At 36.1% G+C, this 26,223-nt stretch overlaps 1 protein-coding gene across 1 annotated transcript in view; it reads left to right on the top strand.

Annotated features, from left to right (window-relative positions):
- The first annotated feature begins 6,001 nt into the window (after window positions 1-6,001).
- Window positions 6,002-26,223, top strand: part of LOC109108499 (protein dispatched homolog 3-like) — a 57,258-nt gene continuing 37,036 nt past the window's right edge. The window contains 2 exon segments of the mRNA XM_042730187.1: window positions 6,002-6,300; window positions 24,228-25,223. Coding sequence (XP_042586121.1) covers window positions 24,236-25,223 — 988 coding nt within the window. The 5' untranslated portion in view covers window positions 6,002-6,300; window positions 24,228-24,235.

The raw sequence follows: 26,223 nt of genomic DNA, 5'->3' as shown, positions 1-26,223 counted from the left end.
AGGCTTTGCTTCTTGTTGCATTTGATTTAGTACCTTTCAAAGCTTTTTTTTTTTCTTTCATTTTAGTTCTCTTTACCCTTTTCTCTAGCAATTTCTGTAGCCTTGTACTTTTGTCTTTTATTTTGTTTGCTATTTTTTTACTGATTTACTTTAGTTTTGTTTACATTCTTTTCTATGTACTATTTGTTTTGTTGCTTTTAATTTGATTGGTTCTTTATTTTTCTGCTTTGTTCTCAAGTCTGCTTTGTTGTGTCTTGTCTGGTCTTCACCACCACCATCTGCCTCATCCTGCAACTTCTCCTGCATTTCTCCAACCTGTTGTCATCCTCACCGTTTCCTGTGTCCCCTGTTGTCGGACTGTCTCTCTTATGCCCTGTCTGTTGTGTTAATAAACCCTATCAGTGGTCATTTTGCGTTTGGATCCTCTCTCACAGAGCATTGTTGAGAGACAACAGAAACATACTGAAAGCACATGGGAGGAAAGAAAGTGGGCTCAGAAATGAAAGAAAGATACTTAAATGCTTTGTCAGTGTCCTTTTTATAGTTTGGCACGATATGATGGTGACTAAATGATTCATTGGACTATCAGTTTAAGATCGTGGAAAGAAAACCCATTTCAGATGAAACTATTCTTTGCAAAGCTGCTTTGGGACCATGTGTATTTTGAAAAGCACTTTGCAGATAAATTGAAATTGAATTGAAACTAGCACTGGAGCACAGGCAACCACGCTCACATTTACTTCAGACAATGCTCAAATTTGAATTCTTTTTGTGATGATCATGCAGAACAAACAGCTCAGATCTGGGGCTCCTGTGCATCTGACTGAAGAATGTTTGCTGTCACATCTGCCTCCAGAGGCAGCGACTGTTGAAATCAATATAGCTGTGCTAATGCATCACAAGAATAATGCAGGCTGTACTTATGTCTCTGTATGGGAATAACAGAAGCAGTAAGACTTTGTTACAAAAATACAACTCTCTGAAACATGATAACAGTTTTAATGTGTAATTAGCAGCTTAATTGTTGATGATGAAGCCGAATCATGTGGCAACAAATCAATAGAGCATCAATATATGCTGCTTGATGTGCCTTAATGACTTATTTCTGCCAATAAAAGCCATTTATTTCTGCAGTGCATTGATTCGGCTAACTTTTTATCCTGACTGGTGGTAATTTTGCTCTTCTGTAAATGCACACACGGCCTCGTGAAGGTGAGGTCACATATGGGTCTGTTTCAAATTACCTCCATCTATCAGCTCCGAGTCGCACTGGATTCCAGGTATTAGTGATTAGAGCAGATGACAGATTCTGAGAAGAGAGATTTAAAGGCAATCTCAGTAAAACTGCAGGTTGGAAAGTTCAGCATTTTCTTTTCTGCAGCATCTAGACGCTTTCATCCACACACTCTCTCCCACTTTCAGTCAGTTCACTCTCTGTCATATACACACTTCTGAGGTGCTGTGCATCTACAGTATCACCTAAATAATGATTTTTTTTCTTCTGATTGTTCAGTTGAATTAATTAAAATGAGCAAAAGCAAGACAGTAGTTGAATAGTTGAAGTTTTTCACAACTTTATTGCAAAATAAAACTGCAGTATACTTGATCCATTTGTGTTAGGTCTGCATGAATCATTTTTTGTTGCATTAAATGTAACTGGGCAGCTTTGCGTAGGACTGAATTGGGAGAGTAAATCTTGAAATGAAGTGCTATTTATGCATTTTTGAGTAAAGGGAAATACATGTTAGTGTTAAATGTTCAGTCATGTTTTCTGTTCTTTTTAAGGTTTTATGGTTACCATTGTGATGAAGAGCTTGCTCAATGTAAGTGATCTGATATTGGGAAGAGTGGGGGGAAATGTGAGGCTTTGCCATTTTTTTTTCTGTGAAACAAAAGTTAAATGTGTCCAGAATAGTTATCATAGTTTTTGTGTCAATGACATAAATTATATACAAAGTAAGAAAAATGTCCAGAGTCTTCATGTTATTAGATTTTTAACAAAAATTTAATTTGTACCAACAGGGAATTTTATCGTCCTGGAATACTATAAATAATACTATAATATATAAAAATATATATTAAAAAATATTTTAAAATATTATAAAAAATATTATATGTTAAAAAATATAAACAATATACAATAACTAACAAAAATGTATTAAAAACCTGGCTAATTAAAAAAAGTAACATAATAATAGCAGTTCATGTTTACACATTATTTACACATTCTATCTAAAGCATTTAAGCAAAAAAAAAAAAAAAAAAAAAAAAAATTAATTAATATATATATATATATATATATATATATATATATATATATATATATATATATATAAATATATATATATATATAAAATTGGGATATAACTATGTAATTATATAATTAGCCGATTAGAATATTCTGCAGTTGGTCCCAATGATCAGGGGCAAAATTTGAAGGCAGAGCAGCCAAAGACAGTGTTTATTAGCAACATTCTGGAGGATGCAGGAATGACATTGGTTGCAAGGTCCAGCAAATAAAGGTAAGCCATAAAGTTCTTGTCTAACATGCAAAGATAGGAAGTTTATAATAGAATATAAGTCAAAGTGAAGAGTTCTGGAGGTGACATCTGCACAAAGCGTCTCCATAATCACATATGAGGTGGAGGATGCAGAACAACTGTGTTTGGCAGATAAAGTATAAAAAGCCGCCTGGTTTTCACCTTCACCTGTACGTTTGCTCGGTAGTAGTTAGATGTTTTAAACTAACTAAGTATAGGTTTAGAACAACATGGGGTGAGCAAATGATTTTTAAGATTTTTCTTCTTTTTATTTGTTTGGTTGGTTATTTATTTATTTATGAAATAAAAAAAACTGGTGGTGAAAATAATCAAAATCAAAATTTCTTGTAAAAAAAAAAAGGTAAGTAACATGTAACAGTACAATTTTAAGAAAGACTAAAATGGTATTTTCTTGTAAAACATACTCAGATAATCTGTTTTATTTTAGGCTTCAAACATAATGATATTTTGAAGGCTGTGGTTTATTTAGAATGACCTTTGCCTTTTTTAAAAAGAAGTGCATTTAATTGTATTGAATGTGCACTTGTAGTGTATTGCAACTCTTAAAACTATAATAATAATAATAATAATAATACAATGTACTTAAAGATAATGTAATGTTAATGAAATATAAGGTCACTTAAATTGCAAATGTATCATTATGAATGTGCAATTACTAATAGATGTAAGTGCAAGTTTCAATAGAAATGAAATGCATCCAGCAGTGCACAACTACATTTCAAAGGCAATAGATTTATGACATTACATAAACATCCTATTCAAGTGAGTCAAAACACTCTTCATTTCAATTACTGCATTTAATATAAATATAACCGATAATGCATTAACATTTAATTGCAATTAGCATGAAAGGAAAACATTAGATTCAGTTTGCATATTCTTTTGTGTATTGTAAATATTTAATGTTTTCATATTATATAGAATGCACATGAAGGCTGCTGGTAGAAAGCAAAAAGACCATATTAACTGAGAAATGGGTCCCAGTTATCAATTCGTTTGATTCCATAACAGTCAAATATTGGCCAGTTAATCAGTCTGGATGATATATTGGTGTATTACTATTCAAACCAATTCGATTTGTCATCATATCAGCAATGGAAAGACGCAATTATCTTGCAACCCCACCCAATCACACAATAGAGTAAGTGTTCGGTTTTTCTCTATTCTAGTTCCACTCTCTATGCAGTATCACAGACCTAATAGCAATTCCATCATCATCATCATCATCCGAGTCTCACACACTCCAGTGCTTAAACATGATGAAACCCGGAGAGATGAGACAATTGTGCTCGGTGGAGGCACTGAACAAGCAAAGGAGGTGATTACACATGCAGCTTCTCTAAAATAACATGATGAAGTGTCATAATGGAGCTCATCGCTTTTTATCATTTTCCTTGAAAGTGTCTCCAAATATTAGGTGGGGAAACATTTCATAATGCAATTTTATGACTAAACATGCATCCAATGGTTTGTTACGCAACAGTCTTTTGCACTTAAATTATCAAACATGTGTATCCCAAAACCTACAGGCATAATTAAAAATAATTCTTAGCTGGAAAATGTGAAGGTTAACTGCGAGATGAAGGGCCAAAGTCCTTTCTAAAAAAAGAAATGCCTGTGGATCTTTATATCTGCGGTGTTTTCTTCTTCACAATGGCAGTTTCTTTAATTAAAAAGCCAGCAGGGATCTAAATGTCATCCAAATACTGCTGTTTAGCCTTGTGATGGATACCGTGTGTCTGCATGTGGGTGTGCTTCTCTGATATACGTGTTTTCTGTTCAAAATAAGCTCTATAAATGCAAAGATTTGTGTTTATGGTGATGCATTTAAAGCTGAAGTGTTCGAGACAGGTTATTCAGCGGGTTTAAAAGCAGTAATGTTCAGCTTGTGTTTTTATTAAGTGCTTATATTACGCAATTCTTACCTAAAAATCCTTTTAGAGATGGGACGGATGGATGAGCTCCTGGTTATGTGATACTGATGTAATTCCTGTGGGTGGATAGTCTTCTGTAAACAGTCTCTTTTTGAAATTCTTCTGTGTATCAAATGAAAGCCATAAGGTTTATTTGCTTTAGATAGTCATTACATTAGCAATAACTTCACAAGGTAAGTAAGTAATACTTGAACATACAGAAAGAATGAAATGTTGCAGGTTGAAAATTTTGTCATTGTTTACTCATCCTCATGTTGCCCTTGTGAAAAAGAAGTACACTTTAATTTAAAGAGTACTTTTTAATAGAAACAAGGTGCTTTAAAACAATGCACTTAAGTGTCTTGAGGTGTGGTAACCGTAGTATAACCGGAATAATTGACTCCGTGCCTTTGAATTATTAGAAAAATAATGCACACCTGTGAGGTGATGATGTGGCCATGACGTATATATATATAAATATGTATATAGGCCTATATATATATATATTTATTTAGTTAGACATTCGTCTAATGTTATTTAAATGTTACTAATGGTTTCTGAATGTGATGTTCCTATTACGTTTGCAAAATGACAAAATGAAATGTTCTCTTCCATTACCAAGAAATTTCGATTTTTAAAACATTTAAAAAGCTGGACGTTTTATGAGAACATTCGGAAATAACTTTTTCACAACTTAATGGGAACATTATGTTCTTAATGTTCTTAGAGCGTGTTAAGCTGGGAATGTTCTTAAATAAATAAACCTTTCTAAAAATAATTTGACTCTCATGTTGTTCCAAACCTCTTTCGCGTTCTTGCTTCTGTGAAACACAAAAGGAGAAAATTTGAGAAATGTCTCAGTGTATTTTATTTTTCAAAAGTCCAAAAACTAACATTCTTCACAATAACTTTTACGTTCCACAGACATGAGCAACATGAGGGTAAGTAGCCTATGATAGAATTGGTGAACTATCTTTTCATGACAATAATGTCACAATGACTTCGCTTATGGTCCTCCTCATATAGCCTAGCTATGATTCATTTTTTAATTTCTTTCTTTGGATTTGAGTGCAATATGACCTGCGTGTTCTTGACAGGCTTTGTGAGTTTCACTCTATTGCTATTATCATTGTTCACATTGAGTTTTGAAATGTTCTCTGTTGTAGCCAGTCCAATTATTACCTCATTATTACTTGATAGCGTCTTTCATTATCTTATATATCTCCTCCAGTGTATGCCTCTCTCTCTCTCCCTCTCTCTCTAGGTAAGAATAAACCATCCTTATCTGTACAGGGGTGCACATGTCATTTTAATAAAACAGCATCACATTAGCCGCACTTTTTCCTTCTGAATACACAATCATGCATCAAAACTCTCCCGTACGTTCAAACTCGTAACTCGAACCATAATTGTGTCATTCTGTCTTCCCCCCTTCACCCCATCGCACACAGCCGTCTCTCCTGTCCCCCCTCTCGGTCTCACGCTGATGAATCCTCTCGGATGGAGGAATGAACAAAGCCGAGAGAGAGCGAGAGAGTGAGTATTGCTGAGGAGAGTGGAAGAACACGCTCAACTCAGTGATGCTGTCAACATACAGTACAGAGACACAAAAGAAGCAGTGCAAACAAACAGCTGCCAGCATAACGCAAAGCGAGCCACAAAATCCCTCAGTGACTGAAATATAAGGAGTCTTGTGGTACACTAAGATTTCATGAAGTAGTTTGCGGTGTTTACATTAAGAAACAAAGACAAGTGCTTTGACTGCAGCGCTGACAGACTCGCAGGCATATAGAGCAAACCTTCACGTCCTTCCACGAGTGACTCAGGTAAGACACTTCATTTTTAATTCACTTTAACACCATTCAGTCTAAAAGTAAACAGCCTTTTTGGTTGAAATGATTGTAATCAGTTAAAACACAGACATTAGTCAAGATAAAAGAGTAAAGAAAGTGTCAGTTGTTCTCAAACCTGGATCACGAAGGTGTGATATGTTTTCATCTCATGCACCATCTCCAAAGCTGCTTCTAATAAGAAAACACGCTTGTTTGTTTTTCTATTACTTTCTATTAACTTCTATTATTTTATTATAAGACAGTGCTGTTTTTAATATCTAAACCTAACATAACCCTTATAGGAACCCTATCTATGTTTTCATAAACAATGCCTTTTTGACAAAAACCATCGGCTGGCCCTCGTAATGCATGTGCCTTTCAGGTTTTATCTTTGTGTGGACATCTGAAGTCTTTAAAAAAAAAAAACACACATCACACCTCCAGAGCTGCAAACTCTCATGCACCACACTCTTAAACATAAAGGTGCTTCACGATGCCATAGAAGAACCTTTTTGTCTAAATGGTTCCATTATGAACCTTTAATATCTGAAGAACCTTTCTGTTTCAAAAAAGGTTCTTTGTGGCGAAAGAAGGTTCTTCAGATTACAAAAAGGTAAGAAAGAGATGGTTCTTTAAAGAACCTTTGACTGAATGGTTCTTTGTGGAACCAAAAATGGTTCTTCTATGGCATTGCTTGAAAAACCTTTTCAAGCACCTTTATTTTTAAGAGTGCAGAATCATTCATCCCGTGCCAACCGGGAGCGCTGGGTCTAATAGACGCGGCTGCTAGTGGACACATCCGTAAGCAAGCGCTGGCACTGCGCTCCAATCGCTTCATCTCTCATTCCCCTGCTGCCACAGGCTCATTCACACTCTCACACTGCCTTCAATAACATATTTAAGAGACCTACAGGAGACTGATTTTGCTTTGCCTCCAGTGCATCTCTGCCGTGTCTTGGAAACAGACGGGAGGTTATTGATACTTGTGAACTTTGGAGAGCGACTAGTGGAGTGAGTCACTGTTGTTCAGTCATAAACGATGCTCACCGTCGAGATTGGTGCTCGTTTAAACTGTGGTGTCGCACACTTCACTCTTCAGTGTGTGTGGAGAAACGGAGGGTGGGATTCACACTACATGAGGTGGTGAAGGAGGATGAGGAAAAAGGTGAGCAGAGGCAGGTGAAGAAAGAAAGAAACAACAAAGGGGTGGGGGAGGGGGGGACTGGGGGGGCTCGATTATTTTTAGCTTCCATCTGATGAGAAGGTTACATAGTCTGCCACATAAACCTGAGATTGGGTTTATGTGCACATATAAGCACAGTTCCTTGGAAATGCTTGACAATATAAACAAAACATTTGGAATAATTCAAAACAAAGGGGGTTTTGCATGAGTCTTATTATATCTATATTGATCACTGATGCTGCTTTATTGAATTTGCTTTATGAAGGGACTTCACTGGGCAAAAATCAATGTTTAAAACATCAGCATCCATAAACTCCAGTGCCAGTGTGGCATATGTTCAGGTTGATTCTTTTTACGCTGAACCAATTCAGTATGAATGCCCATGAGGGTCATTTCTGATATCTGCATCATGCATGGTCTGATGGACTGATGGGATATTTGATCATGTGCAAATCCACATGTTGAAACTTTGACTGAAATGTTATTAATGACCGCAGTGGAACGGTTTCATCTACCTAGGGAAGATACGACTCATGCATTTGCATCCGACTGTACTGTAAGTGTGCCCTTTTGAAAGGATAGTTCACCCAAAAGTGACAATTATCAAAAATGATTTACTGCTCTTTTATATACACCACCATGATTCTTTTGAAGCCATACAGTAGTTTTTTTTTTTTTTTTTTTTTTCGAGTATAAAAAATGTCATAATTTCAGGGGTTTCTAAGCTTTCATCATTACTGAAAAAGTGTGTCCATATTTTGCTACTCTTTTTGGATATAAATGATATAAGTCATGGTTACCTACAGAGTCATTTACAAGCCACATACGCAATAAAGAGTTGATTTCATCGTTAACAAACAATATGACATTTGCATGTTTTCTTACAGTGAATAAATAGCCACCTCTTTTTGTTATTATTGAATTATTTTAGTAAATTATTTTGCACGAATCTGGCATCACTAGTTTAGCTTCTAAAAAACTGAACAAACATGAATATTTTTAGAGAAAATTATTCTTAGGTCGGTATATGTCAATCAGAATGTCACATAAGGATTTATCAGCAAAATTTTATGGGGGCACAGCGTTATATTTCACTAGGGCTTGTGCCCCTGCTCAACCTTTCACTTTCTTTTTTACTGTGAAACACAAATTAAGATCTTAAGAAATGGTTACCAACATACTTTAAAATATGGAATTTTGTGATGAAAGAATTTATTTTTTTTTTTTATAAATATGACTTTAATTGGTTTAAAAGACTTTTAATGCTATTATAGTGCTTTTCATTTTTGGGAGAATTCCCATTTCATTTTGGGGGGATTACCATTGTCTTTCAACATATGGAAAAGCGCAGCCTGTACATTCTACAAAATATCTCCTTCTGTGTTTCACTGAAAAAGAAAGTCATCCAGGTTTTGAACGACATGAGGGTGAGTAAACAAATCTCTTTGTGTGGCCCTTTGAGAATCCTGTACACATTAATACGCTTCTGCATGAACGGAATTAGAAATGCATTCCCAATATAAAGAGGTTTAAATAAAATAATTATGCTAATGTGGATAAGCAATATAAATTAAAAGTACACAATAACAGTGTTTCAATACTGTGAGCTAACAGCAATCCCAGGAAGTAATCCCACCTCTGTTTCCAAAATGCCAACAAAATCCCTGGTTAATATTTGTTTGCAGACTATAATAGTTACACCTAATCTAAATATCTGCATGTTTGTTATTTTAATTCCTAAGGGTGGTTCAACTGTGTTCTTGGTCTCCAACTCTGATAGCAAATTAAAGTGAAGTGATCCTGCTTTAGGTGATTAGTTAAAGTTATAATATAGGTTATTGACAATCATCCTGTGGGGCATGAGAGGCAAAACAGAAGAAGAAAGAAATCTGATTCCCTTAGACTGATCACAGCTAATAATAAATAAATAAATACAAAATAAATTAAAAATGAAGACAATATGCAGTGATAAGGAAGTTATAATAATAATATTTAATCCAAATGTAATAAATGATCCTGCTTGTGAATTGAAATTATTTAAATTATATTAACAATATTAACATTTCACATGCCATTAAAATCCTGGATCTCGCCCACATTACTTCCTTTATAATATTCTGTTCAGCTACTAGGACACTATACTAACATACTATTTCTGCAAAATGTAATATACAGTGTGCACTATGCAAAACAGGCAGTATGCAACAGAGCACATTGCATTGGTTCCTATATCCCATAATGCTGCTCACTTGACCTTGTCTGCAATTGTTACCTCTTTCTCGATTCATTATTAGATTTCAAAAAGTTACAATGTTTTTACACTAAAAATAGATTCAGAATTCAAAATGTCTTTATGTCAGAGGCGAGAATTGTATATTGAGTTAAACAAGCAACATAATGAATTCATGTGTAGCATACTACTACTTGGTATGTGTATCGTTGCATAATGTATTCTGTTTCACAAACTTTATTTTACGTAGCAGACAGTCTACATTTTTATCACACATCGATCATGTTGCCCTCTCACCATGTTTGATTCAGCAGCTCTGGCTGTGTCTCTGTTATCTTTGCTTTGCTTTAATTATTAAAAACACTGCAGTAGTGAACTTCCAGATAATCACGTGTAAAAAAAAAAAAAAAAAAAAAAAAAAAAAAAAAAAAAAAAAACTCTTCAAAAGCAGATCTTGTGATATGAAAGAAAAAATATGCTCAGTATGTCAGCGTAGGGCTCTCGGCGGGGCCGCAACCTTGACAGAGATTTGATTCGACACCATCCATGAGTTGGCTATGGCCTGAGGTTTCTCTCTAATGCTGAAAGTTTCATTTTAACCTTTTGGAGAAACGACTAGAGCTCACAGATCCGATGCAGTGGGACACTCCAGCAAACTCCTCTGAAAACAGCCTGAGAGTCTCCAGCTGGAACAGAGAGCTGTTACAGCATTGTTAGTCACGGCCTGAGGCGGCACGCCCACGTACTGTCTGATGCATATTCAAAAATCACAACAGTCGTCTCAAAATGACATGCCCCGATCTGATTGGCTGGCTTCATGCAATTTCTGGGAGTTGCTGTTCACAGGTGTTTATCGGTTCATCGAGAAACAAAAGTGCAGAGGCTAGAGTAGTGCTTCCAAAGGGAGAATCATGTTCCAAATGCAAACCTAACTTTTATGCTTTTTTTGCCTGTAAATTTTTGAGTATTTCATTACGTCATATTCATTCATTTTAGCGAGATAATATACAGTGAATTGTCTCTGAACTAAAAAAAAATAAACGAATTACACCAAACATTCAAGAATTTTGTATTTTTTATTTAAACATATCAGCATTTAACCAAAACAACATGTTACCTGATCTTCTGAAATATGTATACTATGTATACTATATTATGAGTGACACAATATTGTGATCTTTTTTTTTTTTTTTTTTTTGGCAAGTTGTTATGGAAAAGTACAATGTGACTTACAAGTTCAGACTAGTGTGCTAGTTCAAGATCACTTGTGAATTCAGGTCATTTTGTGCAGGGATATGTTGTATATTAATGCTGTAATATGTTTATATGCCATTCATATCTATAAGATGCATTTATTTAAATGTTTCTATTTCAAAAACATTGTTAGTTAATAGTTAACCCTCTGGGGTCGACAAATGCTGGTGCATTTTGTTGCATTTTTTTTAAGGCCCTTAAAGGAACTTAAATTACCCTGTCAGTTTTGATCGTACAGATAAGAGCAATACATCAATTAAATCTGTAAAATGTCTACTTTTATTTGTATACACACATAATAACAACAAAACTTTGTGCTTTTGTGAAATAAAGAAAACAAACAGGGTGCGCTGTCTGCCGCTTTGGTCTCCGTGATCTTCATTTAGAAACGTGTAAATGTCACATACACAAATGTCAGGGCATGTCAAAACTTCTCCAGGCCCCCAAAACACCCTTAGACCTCAGAGGGTTAACACAGTACGTGTAGTAATTTTTTTTTAGCTTTATTATTATATAATAAATAAAAAGAAAACACATAGAAAAGAAAAATAATAGAGCAAGCTAGTGTAAGATGCCTTTTTTGCTTTTCGTTAATTGTATAATAAATCAAAAGTAACCGAATATATAGAATATCTCACAATTCCATGAAAAAGTCAGAATTGTGAGATATAAACTCGGAATTGCAAGAAAAAAGTCACAATTGCGAGTTACAAACTTGCATTTGCAAGAAAAATTCAGAATTGCAATTCTTCATCTCACAGTTTATCTCACAGAATTGTGAGTTTATGTCCTGCTATTCTGACTATATTTCTCAGAATTCTGCAATGTAAACTTCCTTAAATTACCTTTTTTTTTGTGTTTTTTTTTTTTATTCAGAGATGTAAACGGGCTTGCATACATTCTTCGTCTTGGATTCATTGTTGACCAAGTCAAAAAACACTTAAGGTGATGATACATGGGGCAACTGTTGCCGAGCAACTTTGCGCAGTGTTGCCTCAATGGGCAACTAGGTGAGACATACTGTAGGGCCCACAGCCGATCTAAAGTATCCATAGAAATTTGTTGCCCATTCTCAATGGGAAAGTGCCCAAGCAACATTGCTCAAAAAATGCCCCGTGTATCATCACCTTTACATATACATCCTCTCCAGTGATTTCCATGCTGCGTTCCATTTACCTCTGAAGTCAAATGTCGGATCTGGGATTGACATCACACCCTAGTTGACCACGTTACAGTACATGTTGGAAAACCAAGGTGGATGTGTCTATTAAAAGCGTTATTTTACACATAATGCTGAAGTATCATGTCCAGAGATAGAGGTTTGATAGTACTGTGTGCACCACTGAGTTTACTGAGACAGATCAACAGTGCTAATAAACAATATATCACTACTGTTGATTAGCAGTGACGACAGTTGATTAGTCATATGAGTCCATGGGCTGTCCTTAGCTGATGCGGGGCCCGGTGCAAGTCAGGGAGCAGGGCCCCCTCAAAGCGTGGGGCCCAGTGCAACCACACCAGTTGCACTGCCCAAAGGATGGCCCTGGATGAGCCATTCCTGTTTGCACTACTTAAGGCCATGTTAAAACCAAAGTATACTTCAGTTTTTAGACATCTATGTAAGGCATCTGTTTAAAAATAGTATGTTGAAAAATATAACAACTTAACTGTACTTCAAACAATCTTTACATAAACTATGAATTGTATATGCAGAAACTATGAACTGAACATAGATTATTCTTTATTCAAGCTACAAAAGTTAATCTTTTACTTTTCTTTTTTTTTTCTCTTTGATTTACATCAATGACAAACCGCAGCAGGTTTTACTTTAAAAGCAGCACTGTCTTTTTAAAACATGATATATGCAAGGCAGATATGACACATATCTGGATTTCTCCCAACTCTTTACAGTCATTTAGGACTTTTTAACTAATTTAAGATGTCTTTACGAGGTCACTCACCAAAAACGGGCATTTTGACATAACTGTGTGTGTTTTTGTCCATAAAAGCACTACTGCACCAGTACCAAATAAAGTTCTCTTTCGAGTCTTACCATGCTTGAAAGCGTGATTATATAGTCTACTGATATGCTAGCCAAAGGCTGAAAAGGAAAAAATGGAGTGCTGTGTTAAATTTTTTAATGGGTTAAATAAAAAAAAAAATAAAAAAAAACATTTACAAAAATTAATCACACAAGTAACGTTGACAGCCCCAGTTTGAATGAAACGAGCCAGATTGCGGTGTTGTCATATGATAAACGTGAAAGAAGTGCCAGCCTCAAATACAAGGTGGTATGTTATTCAGTGCTACTAATGATGACAGTCATTATCGGTAAATAACACACCTTTATTCAAGCTACTGACCAATCACGACTGACCAATCAGAATAAAGTATTCCAGTGAGCGATATAATAATGAAAATTATGTCACATGGGCTGCCAGCAAATCTGGACTAGTCAGGCTGTTTTTCAGTTGAATGTGGACAAGAGAATTATACTTTCAACTTTAGAAGTAAGTATTTGATGCATTATGCTGTTTTTTGAATATTGCCTTTCATGCAGTGTGTAATGTAGCTGTATGTGAATGTAAACTACACTGTAGCTTGTTAGTTTGGTAAACATCATGTCGAGAAGAAATCTTGTCTTGAAAGTGGCTCAGTACACAATTTATTTGGACCAGTTGGCTTCACAAGCTACATGTATGATAAATAATAAATGTTTATATTTTCTATTGAGCGTTCAAAATAAAGAACTATGGCAATGGGCCTATCGTTTCCATCTGACCAATCAGAGAAGAGTATAGGCTCACAGAAAGCAAGGGTTTAGAGAGACTGAATCTAGGAAAAGGATGAATTCTATAGCAATTTATTGATTGCATTTAGCATTGTTTCTTTTACTATTTGCAGTCAGAACAGACATGTGACCACTTTTGTGACTGGCCAGTTAAGATATACTACCATACCACACAGCATACTGAAAGATGCAACAAAATATGATAGAAATGTAGGACTGCTTACTTCACACTTTTAGGGAACGGCTTTTACCTTAAAATATCTAGGTTCATTATGCTACAAAACCATCTCGAAATCTGCCAAGTCTCTTTCCTTTTCTGTCAATCATGAATGCTAATGTAGTTCTGTGACAGGCAGAGAGCATGCTGGGCTTCCACAGTGTGGCAAAAAAAACAATACCACGGGAGACTGTACCTCACAACCTCAGCAAACACAACACTGTGGTCCAGCCGATAACAGCTCATCCCCGCGCCGTCAATCAACAGCTGAATCTATTTAGATATCGCCACTTGCACGGCTCCCAGGGAAAAAGAAATGACTAGAATCCAACCACGCTTAGTATGAAGGCTTTTTATCACTGTATTGAACTACAGCTGTAAGCTACTGCGCCATAAATATTACATTCCCTTTCTTTCTCAGATAGAGAAGGATATTAAAACACACAGAGTTCTGGATGAAACTACGGACAGTGCAAATAACAGAGTCTGCACATTCTCGTAATAGTTTGGCAACAGCACTTTTGGGTCAGTTTAGGTCAGCTGAGTATTTTCATAGCTCAATAAAGTGGATCACGACTGCAGCATCAAGGCAAATAGTGTAAAACTGAACAGTGGCTTTGAATCTTCACTTTGGTTTGCTGTTGAAATCGCAAACCATGGAACTGAAGCAGAAAAGTGAACCGCTTGCTAAGTTTACTTTACACCAGGCCAAGGTTATTATTGCATACTACACCAAAGACAAACCATTCAAAGCATTTCATAACATTTCAAAACATTTCAAGTTCTAAGAACGTATTGCTAAAGTTCACATTACTACTCTGAATGTTCAAAATGCCCAGTTTTTTAAATGTTTTAGAAATGTTAAAGGGATAGTTCACCCAAAAATGGGGTGAGCTATGCCTATGTACTATGTCATCCACTGGACATCACTATCTTGTGAACAATAGGACTAGTTCACTATTGCCCCATCTTTTTACTTTATTTGATTTATCGCGGGTTCCCTCTTACGTCATACTCCAGGATTCCTGTATGCATTTATGCACATGCACACTCTTAAAAAAATACCACTGATTGCTGTCATAAGAAATGTACTATACATTGGTAGCCAATATTATTAGAACACTAGTATAAAGAATGTTCTGCATGATAGCCTGCTTATTTTGCATGATCTTAAATGCAAGAGCTACGTAAGTCCACGTCTTACTAACAAGAAGCTTCTACCACAAGTCAAGAGCTGTAGTTCCAAACATATAGATTTGCAATGCTGATCACGAAACATTCAGTAGAACTGTGGTTTTGGGAAACACTGTATCGTTGAAGGCTGATAATCATGCAACTTTCAACCATAGTTGGCTAAAGATGCTCTTGGGAAACGAACGCCTGACTGGTATTATGATCTAAATCAACCAAAGATTCATTGAAAAGATTCAACTGAAAAGAACCTAAAATTAAGATTTATTGGTCTGTTAATCACACAACACTCTCCTGTGGCTTTAAAAATGTAACAGACATCTGTGTTTGAAATTAAACCTAACATAACTTAAAGTAACTAACTAAACTGACATTTCATTCCCAGTCTTTCATTTTCACGAGTCAGGAGGGAGAGAGAAAAACCCAAGCAGGTAGAAACGAGCAGGTCTGGCCCATTTCTCAGCTGCAAGTACAGAGTCCCTGTGTCTTTCACGCATGGGGACCAGCAATGACAGCACAGCAACAGCACAAGAGCAGCCATAATTAATGTGCTCATGATATGCTATATCTGCCACTGTTTCAATTCTGCAAGCATGCATGCTTACAGTAAATGGATGAAGTCTCAGGCGATATTCAGCGGGAGTTTTTTGCGGGACTGTTTTCCACCAGCTATTAACCCTTTTAACCAGCCACACTCACAGCAAGGGAGTTTTAATATCAACATCAAATCCAAATAGACCCTGGTAACTAGCGGTGTGTATCTGTAACAATGGCAAAAAATGTGTACTTGTATCTGTATTCAGATAAAACCAAATATGTATGTGACCTAAAGCATATGTTTGCCTAACCTAAAAATGAAAGCCCATTTTAAATGTAATTATGTTCACTTTATAGTTTACTTGTAGCAAATATGCCAACATTAATAATTATATTTTTTTATAATTCAAACAACAATACTAAATGTTAAATAATATAGAGTATTTTTGTCTGTTTTCCTATGGATTGCCCTCTTCAACAGTTCTGCTTTAATAAAGAATTCCTCCAATTGGACAAAGACCTACAGAAAGCATTATAATCAGTGAAACTGTCTACAGTGAATGTGGGACGAGTCAGTATAGTGATTTCTCGTTCTATTCCTCAGACGCGTCCAGTACAGACAGCCTCGAGCTGTTGCAACGCACTCGATGTAGACATAGTGTTACATCACACGTCTGCTCACTGGCTCAGGGAACGAGTAAAACAGAGAAGCATTGCATTGTATTTCTCTCTTGAAGGGTTTTGTGTATTTAAATACACATCTTATTTGATGTCACTCTTGCCAAACTCTGATTTCTGAAAGATGCACAATATACATTCACAATAACAGGCTATCTCCTGACTGTTATCCAGCAAGCACAAGGAGTAACTGATTCTAATGATTTTTTTTTCTATTATTTGATAAAATTGGTTTTTCGTTTTGAAGTCATCATCTGAGCTATTCTGAATGAAGTCGATTCGATCTGGAGTCGATTAACACGTATACGCGTTTTGAGGCATTTTCTCCTGATAACCCCGAAAAGAACTTAAATTACACTTTCAGTTTTGATCATACAGATAAGAGCAGTACAGACATAATAACAACAAAACTTTGTGCACTTATAAAATAAAGATAACAAACAAGGAGTGCTGTCTGCAGCCTTTGTCTGCGCTTATCTTCATTTACAAACGCGTCATTAAAATGAGCTGTAACTCCGTGAATACTCAACACAGAGACATGAGAGAGATATCTATAGAACGCCTGACATGTCTACTTTTAAACTAAACAAGTGCTGCCGAAAACAAATATTCTTTGATAAAGTAATCCATATGAAAACAACGCAATGTCCGTTTTTCACGTCTCCCTTCATTATCTTCTAATGCGACCACGCCCCCGCGCCGAGCGCGCTTTTGAGATTCAAATGTTTCACTGAAGCGCGCGGCTTTTGAATACGCCGCCCACACAACAGAAGACAACGCAGCGAGATTGTTCTTCAAGTTTTTTTATTTTACTGTTTGCTTCGCGATGAGAGGAATAAGACATAATTCACCCCAAAAAGATGTGATGTTGTTGAGGATTTGAGATTTGGATTTCCTCAGAAAAAAAGAATGAAGCACTTTATCCAGCAGAGATCATAAACATGAGTAAGTCTCTTTTTATTTATTTATATACTTGTACTAGTTTTCACATAACGTGTAAAACATTTTACTAGTTAGACTTTTTCCAAAGACTTTTTCCAAACTCTAATTCCTGACTAAATGTATAATCAAGTGAAATATTATGAAGTTTCAATAACAATATACACTACTATACCATTCAAAAGCTTGATGTAAATAATATAAATGTACCAATAAATGTAACTGTTACAAATGTAACAAGCAATGCTGTTCTTTCAATTTATCCCCCCTAAAAAACCTGAAAGGTTCTTTAGGGAATCAAAACTGATTCTTTGGCATCAGTGAAAAAAAACAAAAACTTTTGGAACCTTTTGTACAGTAGTCTGTAATATGTCAGACAATGAAAGTAAAATGGAAATGCCTTTCATACTGACTTTAAAAAACGACTGCAAGGAATAGTGTAAAGAATATAAAATACAGAAGGTGGGCTTAGAATTTGTTATTGTTTCGCTGGTCAATTCTGGTGTGTTATACTGACATCTAATATTGTGGAAGCAGCATCACAGCATGTCTTTTTTTTTTTTTTTTTTTTTTTTTTTTTTTTGATGCCATTTATAAAAATTTAACATATTTGTATTAATAGGTGTCCAAATGTGTCCAAGAGTATTTATTACGTATACTTAGTGTGAACTGAGTGTACTGGTGTCAGATGCTTACTTGCATGTTATTTGCAGTTAAATCAAAATAGAGAGTTCTTTTTGAATTATTAAATTAGTACTTATTGGTACATTTTTCTATCTAATTTCATAATTACTTGTATGGTTAAAGTGAACGTCTGAATGTACTCACAGGCATTTATGATAAACTAAAATATGCTTTAAAGTAATTTCTGTTGAAACTTGTATGCCATATAATTAAATATATTTGTAATTACACATCTGTAATGATGAGGTTGCAGTTTAATACATTAAAATATTAGCTGTAATTGTAACATTAACACACTACACTTAAAATTATAATCATGTTCTTTACATGTGCTTTAGTATGTTAGTCAGCACATCAGTGTACAAAATCATAAATGAATCACAAGTGTACAAAATATTATTAAAACTGATTTAAAATGCCCTTTAATGTAAAACATTTAATTTGATATTATTATTATAAAGTGCACTTTTTAAAAGTGTACTTGTGTTTTAAGAAACAGCTAACTCTCGTTAGTTCATTCTTTTATTTCATTAATATAATATCTGCAACAACTTTTTTTTAAAAGGGTCATATGATGCTGCTTAAAATAACATTACTTTGTGTATTTGGTGTAATGAAATGTGTTTATGCAGTTTAAGGTTAAAAAAACACATAATTTTCCACATAATGTACATTATTATTTCTCCTCTATGCCCCGCCTTCTGAAAGCGTCGATTTTTACAAAGCTCATCGGTCTGAAAAGTGAGGTGTGCTCTGATTGGCCAGCTATTCAGTGCGCTGTAAATGGCTGAATGTCTCAAGCGTGTGACGGAAATGTTACGCCCCTTACCACAGCGGTTCCCAATCACAGTCCTCGTAACAACCAGAATAAAGGAACGCCGTCTTTCTTTGCGTGAACATTTGGGCGGCATTATGCAAATCTTCCCACATCGTGACGTAGACATGTGGGGAAGTGTTAGAATGAGTCGTTTTAGGAGGACCTGGACAAGTCTTAACTTTTATATTTGAATATCTCTTTGGATTTGAGACTTTAGTCTTTGCAACTTTACAGATCTTCTTAATGCGCCAAGAGCTTGTAACACTCCAAAGAGAAAGGAAAAATTGAAATTGCATCATATGACCCCTTTTAATATATATACTTTTAAGATTGAAGTACAATAAGAGTACAAATTTAACCCTCTGAATTCGATTAATGTGTATATGCGTTACTCAGTTACAGTTAAGCACGTCTTTTTTCACAAGGGTTATGGAGCATAAAACAGCTTTTTTAGGCCAATGGTATGTAATTAAAAAAACCTGACAAAAGTACTGTTAATTTCTTTTGATGTAAAACATTATTGAAATGGGAAAATATGTATTGCATCTTTAAGAGATGGTACAAGAGAATATTTCTGACAGCACCTGTTTTAACTGCTTTTATGAAATCAATCTTAATAGACCAGGTTATTTTGGAACATACTGAATAAGCACATATAACAACAAATTAGAACTGGCATGTTGACATTTCAGAATATTTTCTGTCTTCTCAGCATCAAAATACAGCCCTAGTAAAGCATCATGACTCTCAGCTGTCAAAACGAACATTAGCCCGAATTGCGTAAAGCTGCTGTGGTCAGCACCAGGGATGTGTATTTGGTGTGAATGATAAATCGGTGTATTTGATGTTGTAAGAGGTATTACCCCCCTCCGATCTGGGGACAACTAATGTTTATTTAAGTGATATAGCAAATGTGCAAAACATGCATAATGGTGCTGTGCTGTAAATAATGGGCCTCATTAACTGAGGTGTCAGAATGCAGCATCTTACATTGTCTCTTAAGCTGTTTAGTATCACGGCTGATACAACAAATGGATTGCAGGTCATCAGGGAGCACTGAATTAATCATGACTACTCTTAGTCTCTAGGATTTCCACAACAACCTACAGCTATATATCTCAGAAAATGGTGCAACCACATTTTACACTGCAAGAAAGATTCACAAATCATATTGTGACAGATCTAGAATAGGAAGTGTGATTTTCAAAGCAGGACAGGGTTTGTGGCACTTACATAAAGCACAAAGATTTGCAGTTGCTCATTTTGTGTGTGTGTGTGGTGTTTATGGTCATAGTGCTCTGTACTGCTGTAATAAAAAGTATTAGCCTGTAGTTTAAATGTGAGGGACTAGGAAACCGTGACCATTATTAGCTTTTGAGGATATTTTTGCTTTGTGAAACCCCCTGTAATCACCTGGCATACAGCACACACTTTTGTTGAAAATAGTTATATCATATGGCCATTAACATATTGGATATGTTCACAGCAGTTGAAGAAACAATTGTCAATCCAGTTTGGAATTATGCATATGGTTTTTTTCACATATGGTTTGATTATGAAAGAGATCAACAACTGCATTCTATATATCATTATTTATAACCAAACTTTGCGAATAGGCTTGGATGATATCTGCTGTATGAATGGAACCATAGTCTAGTTATCTATTAATTTATTAATAAATACATGAAAATTCAATTTATACATACAGTTGCTTGAATACACCACTTGTATGATCAGCAAGTTTTTAATTTCTGAATTAAAATTTTTATATTTTTTTAATATAAATTGAATTCATATTATTTTGTGTCATAACCACTAAATGTCAGGGTGATACAACTGTTGTTATATCATAATGAAGAAGAGTACAAAATAAAACATAAAAGAAGTGAATTCTTGAAAAGAACATTAAGTGGTTATAATAATAATAATAAAATATTATGCATAAACTACTTAAGATGTTCTTTGGGAGAAATTATGGAATGATGATGTGGTCCAACCAACATGCAAAACACAACAAAAAACAAACAAACAAACAAACAAACAAACAAACAAACAAACAAAAAAAAAAAACAAGGAAAAAAGAACTGAACAAAGAGCAGAGCAAAATACAGAACAAAGAACAAAACACAAAGCAAAGCAAAACAACAAAGCAAAACAGAACAAAACAAAAAGAAAAACAAAACTCAGAACAAAGAGCAGGAAAAAAACACAGCAGAGAACAAAACAAAACAATAAAAACAGTCCTTGTAGAGAAAGCCCCTCATGACTGTAAGACAAGTTAAGGTTGTAAAATGTCATGTGGTACAACATCCCAAACTTAATAGGTATTTATATTATAAAATATTTTAAATAATATATTATATATTAAGAATTATTATTTATATAAAGTGAAGTGATGTGATGGGACGGGACATGTGGCCAAGAATGGTAACCCATACTCAGAATTTGTGCCCTGCATTTATCCCATCCAAGTGCACACACACACAGCAGACACACACACACACTGAAAACACTGAACACACTCACCCGGAGCATTTATCTTGTAATAAAAAGATATATCTTAACATATATTTTACAACTTCAAGGTTCACTGACTGTGTGAATGTAGCTTCATATTCTCTCTCTTCCTCTGTCTGTCTCTTTCGCTTTTTCCAAAAATTTATTCTTAGCCTAATGAATTTTTCCTCTGCTGAGGCAGACTTTGAGCCCTTTACATACTGTGAAAACAGATGTTGGTTCTCATCCTCTTGAGATGCCACCAACCAAATATCCTGCTCAAAATATCCATCTTCTCCTGTGGAGAAACACAATATGCTGTCATCATGTCTAAATCGAAAGCTTTACTAAGACAAAAACCAATTAAAACTTCTTGAATGGTTTTACTTTGATGAATGCAAAACTAATCAAATGCAATCATATCACTGATGAATATGTTTAATTATATCCTGATCCTGTCATCATAGTTCTTTATTGATTTAGTGGTGGATTTTTGATGGTTTTGAAGGATTTATTTTCCATACAGAGAAAATTGATCAGCTGAGCATAAGCAAATGATTATTGACAGACTTGCAATCACCAGAGGATTATGTCACATTCAGAATGAATCACAGATGAATATTTCCTTTAGATGTTTTAGCCATGATAAAGGAAATTAAGGTGTGCTGTCATTCAGTCTCTTCACATTACTTCCCATCTTTTTCCAGCGCTACCTACCATAAATATCAATCAATCAATCAATCAATCAATCAATAAAGCAAGCAAGCAAGCAAGCAGTTTTGATGTGTGTAATTTTGTTAAACAGCACAGGTGAGAGTGAATGATGACAGGATTTTATTTTGGGGGTGAACTATGGCATTTTGTTGAAAATGAGCTTTAAAAGTCTTTTAAGACAACAAACAAATACTTCAAATGAAGCATCCATCTCATAAGAGCCCATAGAGCTTACACTAGACGAACACCTGAGTTTAGCCTACGATGTTTGTGCATTGAAAGGTGACTTTTAAATGGCTCCTATCTCAGAATGCTAATTACTACCTCAACAGCTTATCAGTTTTCCAGGAGGGTTTATTTAACGCCTAAATCAAGCATCGATCCACTACAGACCATCTGATCCCAAGAGGAAAATCTTTAGAATCTCTGTGGGCCCGAGATACGGGGATGAAGCATCCATACCTGTCTGCCTCCCCTCTTTCTCTCTCTCTCTTTCGGCCCCTGGGCTCTACACTCTGATAAAAGTCAATGACTCCCTGGCCTTGTGCTTGCACACATGGCTCTGGGGGCAATCTGTGTTGAAAATGAAATGGTACAAGCTCAGTTTCACACTGCCTTGGGCTGTATTGTACATTAGGCAGGTCTTACATTGGACTGCTGTCTCTCTGTCAGCATTTAGGCAGGCTTAGACGAGTTGAATGATTTAATTTTCAGTGATGCTGCCAGCTGTGTGTCAGCTGCTGATAGCATGTTATCTCTGGCTTTCTGTCCCTGCTCTCTCTCTCTCACTAGTTTGCTCTCTCTCTCTCTTGTGTGTGAATAAGTTTAGAAATGCTCTGAGCAAAGTAGGGTTTTTGACAATATCAGCATAAATCCATATCGTTTTGTAGTGTAAATGCGTTAAAATAGCTTGCAATTTTCACTGGAGATTGAAGACCAGTAGTAGTGATTTTCTTTTTGACTGCATAATAATGGCAATATATTCTGTGATGCCTGAATACTGAATTAAACTTGGCAGAGGATTATTTTTAAATATTATTTTGTCAGCACTTAATGGATTAATTGGCAATTATGATTAGTAAAAACTTTAGAGAGTTTTGTCAATTGAAGTTTTAAGAAAACATATAAAATAGTTTGTGTTGTGTTGTTGTTTATAAATGCAGAGTCACCACAAAATGTGATAGCATTAAATTAGTGGTTCTCAACCGGGGGCTAGGGCCCACTACATCCAAGGGCCTTAGAAAACATCCAAGGGAGCCGCAGGATGACTTAAAAGAAAAACAACAACAAAAACAGATACAATCAGGAAACTGCAATTATATACACCTGAACATCTGAAATCATAAAATGAATTGTCAATAATTAATTTCATATTAATAAATCACTTTTGAGAACAAGTTTTGTCATAATACCAGCAGAAATACCAAAAATATCTTTGCCTGTATGGTGGGAAAAGTTATATATTTTTGAGCATTTGAGTCCACTACATTAGCTATATAAGCAAATATATTTATATATTTATACATTATAAATATAAGCAAGGCATCTGTACTCAAATGCTGCTAGATCTTGAAAACTACCTTACTTTTACCAATAAATATTTTTTGATTCATATTGGATGGATTTTTTTAGATGAATGCAAATGAGATTTTTTTTTTTTTCACAGTAGGATACTGATAATTGTGGGAGGATGGATTAAATGTGCTAAATTATGATTAAAATATTTTCACAATGCAGAAAAACAGTAATGCTCCCAAAATATTTCCTGCAGATATGGCCATATAGTATTCACAATGGTCCCCTACCATGAAATCTCTTCACAGTTTGGTGAGAAGAATACATTATCACACTCACGCACGTACTTCCTCTGGGTTCAGCATCTCATAGCAGAGGCCAAACCATCTGCCAGCTTGATCGTTGGCCTGTGAGACTCGGTTCACTGTTTCCTTCATTTCTTTTCACCACTCACTACCCAGAGGCCAAAACCTTCCACGATTACATTACAGAATGACAGACTTAACGGCTGTGTCCTTGTCTTAGTAGCGGCCAGCTGAAAATAAGCTGCCATTCTCTTAAGGATGCTCCGTAAATCAAGTGCACTTTATCATTGTATTCACCTGTCCAGATGCAAACCCGAGCACCCAGAAGGCCAAAAGGCGTTAATGTAAGTGTTTTGTGTCTTTGTTGTAGTGGCTGCCATGGATTCGGAAGATGAACCTTTGTTGCTCCAAGGTACCTGGAACCTAAGCGAGTTTGAAGAGCAAGAGGAGGAGGAAGAGGAGGAGGGAGAAGGAGAAGGAGGAACAGAACAACCAGCTGGAAATAAGCAGGTCTGTAAAGGGTTATGGTGGGCTTTCGGCTGGGTGTACACGCAACCCTGGGCGAGTGGACTGGTTCTGGCCATGGGATTTCTGGTACCCTTCGCCCTCTCGGCTTATATGTTCCTTCGCTGTGAACCGCTAGACATTGACCTTTCTTACAGTGCATTCGAGGTCAGGAGTCATGCCTCAGCAGAACGTTTTGACGCTCTCACCATTGCTGTGAAAAGTCAGTTGGGGTCTTGGGACAGGCACAGGCGTGACGCCGAGGGATTTGACCTTGAAGCCAATGCTCTGAGGGACCTTTTTTTGCTTATGGTAAACAGAAAAGGGAAGGACGTCTCTACAGTGGTGAATGTCACAGAACCTGCAGGGATCTTGGGACAGACTGAGACGGGGGCACACAATGACAACAGACAGTTCGGAAATGAGAAAAACAACAAGACAAAAGAGGAAAAGATAGAATCTATAAAACCTAACATAGCAGTAAACCTCAATTCAAGTGATGCTGGAGATCACGGGAAACCAGACTCACCCTTAATGAGGAAGCGAAGATTTGCGGGTTACTCCTACCTCCAGACCCAGGCTCTGTGGAGGATAGAGCTAGTGTTCGTGGCCCAGGGCGACAAGGACAACAACATCTTCACCCCTGAACGCCTTCACACCATACACCACGTAGAGAGGCTTCTAATGCAGCACCCTCAGTTTCAGCAGTTCTGTTGGAAACCACTGGAGATGTTGCGAGACTTGCCTTTGGGACCTTCCTTCTGTTCCCCTCCAAGCTCCCTCCTGTCCTACCTCTTTCCCAGTGAGCGTGGGGGGAAGATCTACTATGATGGAATGGGACCTGATCTAGCCGATATACATGGTGAGTCATTGGGGGCCAAACTATCCCACTCTCCATTAACAATTCAGTAATCCTCATTTATTTTTTACTTGAATTCTTTTGAATGCTGTACAGCATATTGAATAAAACAAACCTTAATTACAGCAGATTAGCTACAGCTGGTTCTTCATGGATTCTGGCTAGTCCAAGTTGGTTTAATAGTTGGATCGATTGGACTCCCAGTTGGTGGAGACTTTGCTGAACTATAAGACCACATTGGAGCAGAAACACACCAGCGGGACCAGGTTAAACTTGAGTGGCCTGGTTTGCCAGTAGGGTTAGCCTTGGTTAACATATAACAGGGGTGTCCAATCTTACTCCTGGAGGGCCAATATCCTATAGAGCTCCAACGCACTTACCTTTAAGTTTCCAGTGATCCTGAAGGCCTTGATTAATTGGTTCAGGTGTGTCCAATTGACCTTTCGCAAAGACCTGCCAGCCTTCATTACTGTTGCTATGTCTGACAAGCCATGGCGCTCTCACACCAAAAAACATATTCTCACGCAGTGCAAAAAGCATTGCAGAGCAAAGAGGACACTGACAACACGCCGAGAGACAAGACAGAGCAGGTTACTTTAGGTATGAAACAAAGTCTCAGATTGCAATTTTGTCTTTTTTTTAAAAAAAGAAATTAAAACAATAAATATTGTTTATTGTAAAATATTGTGTTGGCTTTAATGTGCGGTGACAGATCACTGTAATGTCTCAGTTCAAGCAGCATGCGAACCAATCATCTCTTCTTCTTTACTAGTTATAGCATGACACAAACATGAATGAAAATCAGAAGGTATCTTATTTCAACCACAGAAAGACCTCAATACACACTATTTTTCAAGTTCAAGTCCACTGACGTTGATCTACTCTCCAAGCTGGTTTGTTTGTCAGACAAAATTGGCAGATTCAGCGTTATGATTGGTCAGATCGCATGCCAATAAAACTTCCTGGGAAGGGTCAAAGTCTTCAGGAAAGCGTTCCTTTTGGA

This window comes from Cyprinus carpio, chromosome B8, assembly GCF_018340385.1.
Source record: "Cyprinus carpio isolate SPL01 chromosome B8, ASM1834038v1, whole genome shotgun sequence".
In the NCBI taxonomy this organism is placed as follows: Eukaryota; Metazoa; Chordata; class Actinopteri; order Cypriniformes; family Cyprinidae; genus Cyprinus; species Cyprinus carpio.
Note: the sequence above shows the minus strand (reverse complement) of the source record. Positions and strands in the feature narration are given on the sequence as shown.